This window comes from Rissa tridactyla, chromosome 9 (genome assembly GCF_028500815.1).
Source record: "Rissa tridactyla isolate bRisTri1 chromosome 9, bRisTri1.patW.cur.20221130, whole genome shotgun sequence".
Classification (NCBI taxonomy): Eukaryota; Metazoa; Chordata; class Aves; order Charadriiformes; family Laridae; genus Rissa; species Rissa tridactyla.
In genome coordinates this window covers 19,426,371-19,437,535 of record NC_071474.1, presented here as the reverse complement: position 1 = coordinate 19,437,535, position 11,165 = coordinate 19,426,371, and the positions used below count along the sequence as shown (strand labels likewise).

The 11,165-nt window shown below is 39.1% G+C and overlaps 1 protein-coding gene across 3 annotated transcripts in view; it reads left to right on the top strand.

Moving 5' to 3' along the window:
- Positions 1 to 305: 305 nt before the first annotated feature.
- Positions 306 to 11,165, top strand: part of VPS13C (vacuolar protein sorting 13 homolog C) — a 103,282-nt gene continuing 92,422 nt past the window's right edge. For all 3 annotated transcript variants that reach the window (XM_054214145.1, XM_054214143.1, XM_054214142.1), the window contains exons 1-5: positions 306 to 493; positions 2,066 to 2,109; positions 6,186 to 6,228; positions 7,006 to 7,101; positions 7,845 to 7,946. In XM_054214145.1, coding sequence (XP_054070120.1) covers positions 394 to 493; positions 2,066 to 2,109; positions 6,186 to 6,228; positions 7,006 to 7,101; positions 7,845 to 7,946 — 385 coding nt within the window. In that variant the 5' untranslated portion in view covers positions 306 to 393. The remainder of the gene's footprint in view (positions 494 to 2,065; positions 2,110 to 6,185; positions 6,229 to 7,005; positions 7,102 to 7,844; positions 7,947 to 11,165) is intronic.

The window sequence follows — 11,165 nt, the reverse complement described above, 5'->3', positions numbered from 1 at the left end:
GAGGCCTAGCGGCTGTATGTACACGTTACGGGGCTGTACCTCAGGGGTGACACAGCTTTTGGCGGGAATCACCTCGGGGGTGCCCAGGCCGGGCGCCCTCCCCGCGCCGCCCGCCAGTCTCCGGCCAAACCCGCCCACTTTCCCGGTGCGGAGACGGGATAGGGGTGCCGGTAAGACACAGGAGGGTTTCGGTGGCCGCCCTCAGCGTTTCGGGCCGGTCCCTGACCCGGGGGCCGCCGCGCAGCCGCTCCCCAGCCTTCCCCCGCCCGCCGCAGCGCCCGCCCTGTCACCTGACCGCCGGGGACGCGCCCGCCGCCGCTTTACGCCGCGCCCCGCCGCCCCCTCCTCTCCCGGTAGGGCCGCGGCCGGCGAGCGGTGGGGCCCGCCTCCGCCATGGTGCTGGAGTCGGTGGTGGCGGATTTGCTGAACCGCTTCTTGGGCGACTATGTGGAGAACCTGAACAAGTCTCAGCTCAAGCTGGGCATATGGGGGGGTAAGGAGCCCCTTCCCTCTCCCGCCCCGTATCCGCGGCGCTGCGGGGCCGCCGCTGTCACCGGGGGTGGGCGGGGAGCAGGTCTCGCTGGCTGCGGTCCCCTGTGGAGGGTCGGCGGGCCGTGGGACCGCCGTCCCCCCTGAGGGGCGGTCGGTCTGTGGGTTTGCGGCCCCGTGTGAGGAGAGGGTGAGCCGCGGGGCCGCGGCCCCCCCTGAGGGGCGGCTTGTCGGTCTGTGGCCGCCGACCGACCCCCCTCCCCTTCCCCGCCGTGAGGGGCGGTCGGTCTGCGGGCCGCGGCCCCCCGTGAGGGGCGGGCGGTCAGTCAGTCTGTGCCCGTGGACCCGCCTCCCCCCTCGTGGTGGGCCGTCGGTCGTTCTGTGCCCGCGGCCCTCTCTCCCTCCCTCCTTCCTCCTGAGGGGCCGCCGGTCGATCGGGTCGGTGTGTGGGGCTGCGGCTCCCCGCGGTGGCCGCGCTCCCCCGATGGCGGGCGGAGGCTACGGCTGTCGCGCCGCCCTGAGGCGAGGGTCTGCCCGTGAGGGAAGCTGGGGCGACGTCCCCGCACGGTCACAGGCTGTGGAGGGAGAAACAGCAAATTTTATTTATTTATTTAAATTCTTCTTCTCTTTCTTGAGAGGAGTACTGGGTGGAAGGACGGGTGTGCGGTGAAGCATGGGGTGGCTCATGCATGGTGGCCCCAGGAGAAGGGGAAGCCTTGGTTGGGGTGCTTGGGGAGCTACATCTTCCACCTGCTAATTTATTGTTGTAATTAATGTGTGTTAAACAGGCGTGATAGTGCAATAATGTGAAGTAGCTATTCTCAGTGAATATATCAAACATTTCGGTTAGCTACCCTGTAGGCATGTAAAAAAGCAATTGAAGTACTGCCTAGAGGAGGCTGGCTATTTTAGATGCCTTCCCGTACATAAGGGACAGGCTTTTCTCTTAATTTTGCTCTTGCTATGGTAGTAAGTATTTTAACATTTATAAATTATTAATGCCTATATTAAAAGTGGAATATAACTCTGAGGAATTTGCCATTAAAGCACTAAGAGGTATAGCATATGTGCTTTCCTCAGGTATAATTCTGTGTGCTGGCATTCCCATTGCAAATCCTATTATGTCACCTGTGTCAGGAAAGGTTAATGTGTTTGTGAAAATAGGCATGTTTTTTTGTGGCTCTATGATTGATGATTATTCTGTTATGTAAAATCATGAAAAACAAGGTACGATTTTCCTAGTCTACCCTATTTTGATAGAACTGTAATTATCATTCACAACAAAAGAATAATAGGAAAGATTTCCTATTATTGTAGGTGTATTTAATAGAGTAGAAACATGCAGATGTCTAGGTTGATGATATTTCTGTAATCTCTTCCACCATAAAATTTTGTCTGAATAATCAATGTTTAGTGACTCTTGCAAATTAGACATTTATTGTGCTATTCTGTAACTGGAATAAGGTTCTCAGATTTTATCCATGTGTACATGGGAGGGTTGTAGCTGTGTTCCTTGTTCCAACTTACATAATAGTTGAAGTCACTTGTTCTGTACTTCCCTTTTTCTTCTAAATAGGTAATGTGGCACTTGACAATTTACAGATAAAGGAGAATGCATTAGTAAGTATTCTAATGATTTTAAATTTTTTTTATGGGTCTAAAGACTAAGTCATAGGATAAAATATTTCTGTAGTCTCACGTTACATGGTATGCCTTCTTTGCTGGTTATTGGAATTTAAGTCCTTGGTTAGCTGCTTCTAATTTTCCTTGTGTTACTGGAACAGAAAGAAGAGAAGCTATGGGCGAAAAGGTAAGTGTGCTCCTTCAGAAGAGAAAAATAACTTCTGAGGAGTTAGCAGTAGGGTTTTAAAGTAAGTTTCCCAGTGTTTTAGGCATATACAACCTGTCTTAGCATTTGAGGATTGACATGATAAAACTTTAAATAATATATTGGTGTGTTTCTGTTACCATTTTGGTCATCCAGTATAACTTAAAGGATTTAATTTCTGTGTGACTGCTACTGTATAATCATACTTCTGTTAAGTCATAAGGTTTTTCCTCACTTGTATGTCCATGCAGTAGATGTTTGTATGTTTCTGAGTGATTTACTGGATCTAAAGGGTTTGCATAGGCCTACGTATTTTTTTTTTTTTTCAGCTTTGGTTTAGTAAATGGATTTTCAAGGCCTGACTTCTGCAAACTTACTGATCTCATTGAAGTATTCTGAAAGACTGTGGTTCATTTCTCAGTTGTTGGTGTGGGGATGAAGAGGGAAAAAGTTCTTCCTTCTACATCAGTTGATGGGATTGAACCTTATGTTTATGACTTTCTGTGTGAATTGGTGCTTATTTAAAACTGGCATGGAAGACATTTTTAAGATGTGTACTCTCTGAAAGGAAAAGCAGTTATCCACATGCTCTGTTCCTTTTAAAATAGGAGTGATGGAGTGAAGTAAAAACAAGAAATAACTTGCATTGAGTACCCATATTCTTGTCTAAAAAAGAAACTTGTCTGATTTTTATGTTCTTTAGCCAAGCTAATGAACACCTATACTAGTGAGAGAATCTTACTACAATCTTTAGCGTGCTTCAGACTTCACTAAAGAGAACTGTAACTCTTGTGTGAATTGAAAACGTGTTGGATCTTTGTATGACCTAATCATTTGTTTCTCTTCGTAGTTCTGAAGTTTCATATTTCACCTGGCCGTTTCATCCACTCCTGATAACTTTATTGTACTTTAAAACTCTTGATACAAGTATCTTTGTAATCTGGTAGTTAAAAAAGGAAGGAAGAGCATGTTATCTACTTTGTATGTGTCTTTTCTTCTTATGATGATGGCAACCGTTGATTACAGTTCTAGCAGTTCTGACTTAGAAAAATGCACAGTCATGTATGTGACTGACCAGAACTGCAAGAGAGCTAAGACAAATTCAAGAACTGAAAACAAGGGATGTTTCTGACTGCTTTACAGTTGCAATATGTTAGATTTCTATGCAAAAGTAATTAAAGGAAGGTTGATATTGAACACCATTTTGGGAGAACCTTTTTGAAAAAGAAGGGGTTAAAGTAATATGATATGGGCCAACTTTTTCTTTTCTAGTTTACCTGTCTTCTGTTGCCTGGATTGTTTTTGTTTTCCTCTTAAGGTTTTCCACCAGCAAATAACAAGCTTTTAATTTCTGTATACAGATACAGTACTTTTCACATGTAAGAAAAGAAAGCCCTTAGAAAAAGAGAGACGAGCAAATAGTTACTTTTAGTGTTAAGACTGCTGAGCCTATTTTTTTCCTTAGTCATAGTGAAAGAGTATTTAATTAAAATGGAAGTTTGTCAGACCTCAACCAAAACTTAGTCTTCATTTCACGCAAAATCAACTTAAGAAGACTAGTGTATGATTTCTAAAATGAATTTGTACAAAATTATTTTACAAATGAATTCTTAGGCACCTTGAAAATTTAACCATTTTTTTCCCCAAAGTATGTTAGAAAGTGAATTTGCTGACACAAAGTGCTGAAGTGTCATTTGTGAAATGTCTACTTTGATCTTTTGAGGCTGCTGTTTTGTTTTGTGTGACTTCAGCTGTAAAGATACAGAAGTATAATGGGGCAGCTGCTATTAATGTTCCTTTTTTACTTTGTTAAAAACTTGTAGTAGTGATAGTAATGAAATCTTTCTGATGGATTTCTTCAGCTTTGTCCTATTTTTCAATGATAATGAAAAATGACTGATCACAAACTATGACCTAAGCTCTTTAGCAACCTGTTACACGTTTCTCATCTTATATTGTTAGAGTCATTACCATCAAAAAGCTTGAACTCTGAGCTTCTTTACTTGTGAATTTGCATCCAGCTTGTCACAGCTCTTAATCTTCAAAGCTAATACTGCCAGTTCCTTCTCATTTATAGTGTTGAAGTATTTTCAGTAAATCATCTTTTTCATGTTAAGTTTAAACCCCAATGCTCTCATGGTTTTTGATTTTATATTAATCTGTTGCTTTTACTCAACAACTTTAAAACGTCTTGAACTTCTAGCCTTTCCTTCATTTCTCCCCCCACCTTCCCCCCACCCACACACCCCTGGAATTTAATCCTCTGAAAAATTAATTTTTCAAGGTCAAAACTCATACTCATGTCCTTTCAGCAGGCCAAACTGAGCTGTTCTCCCTTACAATTCAGCTGTGGGTTATAAATGCAGTATTAAATGAGGTGGATTTGGTTGCTGGTATTTGCTTCTATGTGACAGCTCCTGCTCTATCAAGAGCAGAGATCTTTGCTCTCATAATTTGTTTCAACCTCAATGCATGTTCTTACTACTAAAAACAAAATTTGGAGATCAAACTATTTTAAATGAGTCTATTTTCTTTTTCTTTCCTGATATATTTCAATGAAAAGTAAAAACTGAGAAGAAAGGTTTCAGCTAAGCATATTGACTAGATTTTTAACATGCAGCATCCTGCAAGAAGAAATATTCAGGAGGTGCTGAAGAGCAGTTGTCACCAGCAAGAATTTAAAGCATAAGTTTCTAGGACTACGCGGTTGTAGCCAGGAAAGGGTTAAAGTATTCCATAGCTCTTGCTTTTCAGTTGTTTCTTCGAGGTGCTAAAAACGAACAAGCCATAGAAATATTGTCACTAGTTTAGTAACTTAATTAAAGTTGGTTAATGTTAGGCTCCTAATTGAAGCTCAGAATGCTTTTTAAAAACTGTGGAAATCTGGCAGAGATGTTAATTTGCATATTAATCATCTTTTTTGGAGCAGCCCTGTTAAATGTTTTTAAGTTATTGTAAAAGTAGCGGTCAAGGTTGTTTTCTAGTACATGGGAAGAGGGAAGCAGTTAATATCTGTCTTATTTGGGAAAATGGGTTTGCTTTTCATAATCTTTGAGATTAAGGATTCTCTTCAGGTCTTTGAATTGTGGTTAACTTATTTGACAAGAATACTGAAATGGAAGACAGTTCTGGGATCTTGGTGTGTTTTTTTTTTTTTAATCTGATTTTTTAATCTTTCCTTTTATTTATTTTCTCCTACTTCCTCTTTACTTTGCCCCTCTTACGTTCATGATATTCCTGTTGTTGTATTCCTGGTTTTGCTGTACACTATATAGGAGAGATACTTCGTAAGGTTTTAACTGAGAGTAGTAATAGTTCACTTGTTACATGTTCCTCATCTTTATGAGCCTATCTTGTTCTTTATGTTTGGCAGACATTTTGCAAAGAACTTCTCAGTTCTTTAGTAGATAGAACTTCTCTATCTTTAGTAGATAGAACTATCTACTAACTATATTAGTGAGACTTTTTATATGTTTGTAAATACTAAGTGCTATTACCAAAAAGAAAATACCTATGTGGCAAACTAATAAAAATGTAATATTAAATTCTTGTATGTAGATAAAAACGTTACTTCTTAGTAATCTTTGGAGCAAGGCATTATCATATTTGTAGGAGAGGATTGCCAAAACTGTGTAAATGCTTTCTTTTAAGGCTTTCTACAAGCCTAACCATGTTTATGGATTCCTGAGTTCACACGAGTATTGCTAAATAATTAAATCTCTGTCACATGGAGAAGTGTTTCTGTTCTGGACCTTCAGTTCTGGGGAAATAGTTTTACTGGAAGTAAAAATGATAATTTTGCTGTATAAACTTGCTTATCTTTAAAATACTTGGATCTGTTTAATGCTTAATTTTTTTTTCTTCACAGAGTGAACTGGATGTACCTTTTAGAATAAAAGTTGGTCAGATAGGTAAGTTTTTGTTTCAATGTAAGTATTGAAATGGAAATTTTAGTACAGGCCTTAAGGTCAGTCCTGCCTCTGATTTTCTTTTATCAAGCTTTCTTAAGTGATCTCTGTAATTGTACTCACTGTTGAAACTAGCATAGAAGTCTAATGTGACTGCCTTGGGTAAATCATAAAATGTTATCTGGCAAATCCTGTTTGTGTTACTTTACAGGCTGGTAAGAAAAACGTGTCTGAGAGGTTCTTTCCAAATACATGGAAGGATCAAGGGATCTGTTTAGTATAGGCAGAATGCGTGTGGCTCTTTAAAGGACAGATTAGGAATATGGAGAATTTAAATAAAATTCTTGAAACTGTCAAACATGCCAAGGGTTTAGGAACTCTTAGATATATGTTTTCTTACAAATTCCTTTCCCTGGTGGTCAGCATTGCTTTTTCATGTGAAACATTTGTTGGACATGCATGCGTGTTGTAGTTCTTCTACTTCCCTGGGAAAATCACGTTCATCCCAGAGAACTGAACTGCAGTCATGATATCAGGTTTTGATCTGAAGTCTTCTGACTCAAACTGCATTATCTTGCTTAAATCTATGGCTTATATTTTCTCTGCATGCATTTTATCACTTCAAGGGCTTTATAAAATGTTTAGGCCCATATGGTTTCTCCTTCTAAGGTGTTCAGGGCATCAAGACAGAGGTCTAATGCTCTTCAGTGCCTGAGGTGTTGTTTAGACTAAGCACAGTCTAGATTTTTGTTTTGATGTAACTGTATCTACTTTGTTTAGATAAACTTACCCTGAAGATTCCTTGGAAGAATCTCTATGGCGAGGCAGTTGTTGCAACTCTAGAAGGCTTGTATCTTCTAATAGTTCCTGGAGCAAGTATGTAAACTCTTCAATAACACAGTTAAAAAATGGAAGAGAAATATATCTAATAGGAAGTAGTTCATGTAAGCTGCCGTTTTTACATTCTGTTTCCTCAGGGAAATTTCTAGACAAATACCCTCAAGTTGGTGGAAGAAGGGTGGGAGAAAATAGCACCTGTTGCTTTATGGAAGTCCTTGGTTTTGTCCGTTCCAAGTTAAATTCAGCAGCCAGGTTTCCTCCGAATTATGCTTATCCTGAAGCCACTGTTCTGGCAAGGTTTAGATCTTTTGGCTGTAGCATGATATTGTTCATCTGCTTCTAACTGACAGCAATCAAACATAGTGCATTGGAACTGTTTTTAGGGAGAGGGGAGAGGATCAGAGAATTTGATTAGTTTTCTCTGAAATCAGAACCTCTGATATGTTAAGAAAACTTGCGAGTTTCTAAGTGTTAAATATATGTGTAGTAGAACTTAAAAACCTGCTTTATATTGAACAGACCGCACTTAAGGGTCTGAATTTCCGTGGAAAGGTTCTCCTATGAAATAATGCTTAAATGTTGGTATGATCCTTTTGTGTCTTACTATGTAAAAATAACAATTTCAGAGGCTGGATGCAGCTTTCGGCTTTTGAACTGAGAATAGCCTTTATCTCCAACAAGATGTTTTGCAACGTAATGTTGACTATGGTGTTCATTGCTTGATTATGCATTTATATACTGGAAATTTAGGATTAAAGCTTTCCCAACTTGGCTTACAGGCATTAAATATGATGCAGAGAAGGAAGAAAAATACTTTCAGGATAATAAGCAAAAGGAACTGGCAAGAATTGAGGAAGCCTTGCAGAAAGCGGCAGAAAAAGGTACTGGGTTAATAATACACATCTCCATTGGAATTTGAGGATTTAGACTGTGCTGTGAAAGCAAAGTCCTGTTTTGCGATTGGCTTAATAAATTATTTTTTTTTCAAGTGTCTAGCTAATCTCACCACAGTGCTTTGGGAAGCCTTTTTTCTCTAAGACTTGAAAGAAATGTTATTTGTTGTGTTTATTATTCATTTATCCAGTCAGCTTCCATTGGAAATGGGGATTTGATAATCTGGTATGTCTTTTTCTTTTTCCTTTCTTTTTTTTTTTTCTTAAAGCTGTAGGGGAACAAGACCAAAGATAGAAATTGCATTGCATGAGGCTAACATTGCTATCTTGCTTAAAAGCTGTAGTAATAGATGTTTGATAGTGTGTTTTAGAGGTGCATGTGACAGGTTGTTCTTGTTTAAAGGGAACTTTAAGGAGAGTAGTAAGGCTTGTAAATCTTTCAGCAATAATGCCTTTGTTTCAGTTTCTGCTGTCCTTTTATGAAGGTCTGTGTTTTCACTGGTTTGGGAAATGAGACTCTATTGAGCAGCAAATAATTCATGACACAAGAAAACAATTGAACATAGGAAACATAAACTTTTGATCTAGGTCATTAAAAAATTTTAAACCTTCAATTATAGGTTAAAATAATCAATCGTTTCAGTCCAGTTAACCTGATTTGCGGTGGGTTTTTTCTTTCTCTTTTGTTGTAACAAATGTCTTTAGCAAAATTATGGTGTGAATTAGGTGTGTTTGGACAGAAGGCAAGCTCCAAACCAGATAACTACATATGATAGAGGAAAGAGTTATTACTGAAGTTTTTGTCTGAAGCGAGACCTGTTTGTGGGTGGTATGATGGTTCTTAAGATACATCTTTAGGATACCTGTAATGCTGCAAGTCATTTGCCTTGGAAAAGTTACTGAAAATTAAATGGTGCTTAGAACACTTGGAAAAAGATGGTTTAATTGTAATCTCTTTGCTTATTTAATTTTCCGGTTACAGGAGACTCTACTGCCTTGTTCTGTTTTGCTAGTTTGAGATGTACATTTGCAGTTTCCTCCAAACAGCAATCAGTTTACAGTGAAGAAAGAAGCCTTGGTTTATTTCTTGTCTTTACTATGCCAGAAACTGAATGAGAGCTAAAACAACTTAAGTGAATTCATTTTGCAGCCATTACTTCATACTGGGGCAAAGGAACGTTCATGGAGGTTTAACCTTGGTTATGTAGGACTTGGATACTGTAAAGCAGCAGTGTTTCAGCCATTATTCTTTGCACCAGTAGCAATGGGATGAAGGGTAATATAACAAGAAGAATTTAACCTAATGGGCACTGCTTGAGGAATTCCAGTTCTGGAACTTTATATAATTAAGAGTGATTCTGTGCACCTACAGCACTTGTCTCTTTTTTTTTTTTTTTAAAGAAAATTACTACATCCAGCTTTTGTAAGGCTTTTGAAGAAAAAAAAATCATAAAAAAAGATACCTCCCTCAATAGCTCAACTCCTTATATAAAGAACTAGAGTTAGATTTAGTCATGTTTTGCAGTTTAAAACTTTCAGCCTTGTAAAGGAAAAGCTAGAGGAACATTCAAATTGGATTATTTTAAACTGTAGTTATACTCTGGGTCATAGTGCACTGTGATGCGTATGGGTCCCTTCAACTTGATATATTCTATGATGCTGCGGTTGTATCCCAGCGCCAGCTATTTGTGTTTCTGGTGTAGTACTAGAATATTGTACTCAGGAGGCCCTGTGTAGTTCCTGCATGAGCAAATCCCTTGCTTTTGCTAGATATAGAAGTATAAACTTCTAAGAAATTCAGCTCTTTCTGTAGGCTTTTAAGAGCACACAATAGCTGGTGAGAATCTAGGAAATATATTGAATAGAAAGTTATCAGATCCATGAATTCTCATCTGTATTTGTTTTTCCGAATACTACTCAACTTACCTTAATGTGTTTAGAATCTTGATTCAGTACTTGCATTTACTTTAAGACTCTCTTAGCATAAAAAGTACTGTGGGTATTTTCTGTAGATATGCTATTCAGATATTGAGCAAAATGGTAATTTCACTGTGTGGTTAGTGTAGTGTGATGACACAAGCTGACATAACATTATTTTCTGTTCTCTAAAATCCGTCGGTATCAAAACTCGTATATGGAGACCAAAGCTTGCAGCTTTTGTCTTCTGCTGGTTATAAGTAAAATGAAAATTGCATAATTTGCCTATATGGACAATCTTTGAAACTAGATACTCTGAAGTGGCTCTGGCTGTCAGATACTGTAATGGAAATACTAATGTGTCATACAAGTTTTATAAACTTAACATTAAATCAGGAGCTAATTTCCTTCTTTTAAACAAAATGAATTTTTTTGATTATTTGCTGCCATGTGGACCAAGGCACTCATTCACAAGATTCCTTGTATGGGTTGGAGAGTCTAATTTACAAGGACATTAAGCCTGGTGGGTATGCATGATTACATTTTGCACATGCATGATGGGTATGTAGCTTGCACTTCTAAAAACACTCCCTCTCTCCCCGCCCCAAAGCAGCCAAATGTAGAAATGAGGAAACAATACGTGTTTGGTAAGCATCCACATATTGGTGGTTCTAGAAATAAGATTTAATGACTGTGGATTCAAATGGAAACTTGCAGTGGCTAGTTCTGTCTTAATTGAGTGGTGGTTTGAGGAGACTAAGAGACCTTTTAGAAAGATTTCCATCAGCCATGTTGAGCTCAAGCATGTTATAAAATGCTGACAACATTGTACTGTAGTTTTAAGACACTGTTTTTAGATGTTTTGAGACTAGAGGGTAATTATCCCTTGCTTAAATTGTCTGGGCTTAAGATACTGGAAGTTCAGGCTGTCTTGAAACCGTGGACAAGTAAAATGAACCATAACAGATTGAAGGCATTTAGCATGCTTTTCCCTGGTTCTGTTTATTTGGATTGCTATCAAGTTAGTCAAGGAAACAGTTTCTGTTGAAATTCAGAGGAACTGTTGTTATGTTATATCTGCTGTGCTTTTATCATCTTGAACCAGATTTTCAGAAATTTATTCTTAGCCAAAATTACTCAGTGGGTTTTTTATCTTAGCACAGGTTTAGAATGAGCTGAAAATCATACATTTAGTTTCTACGTGGTAATGGATGCAGGTAATCAAGAGGAAAATGACATTGCCTTGGTTTTGTCATACATGTGTTTGAAAGCCTGAAACCTGCAAATTCA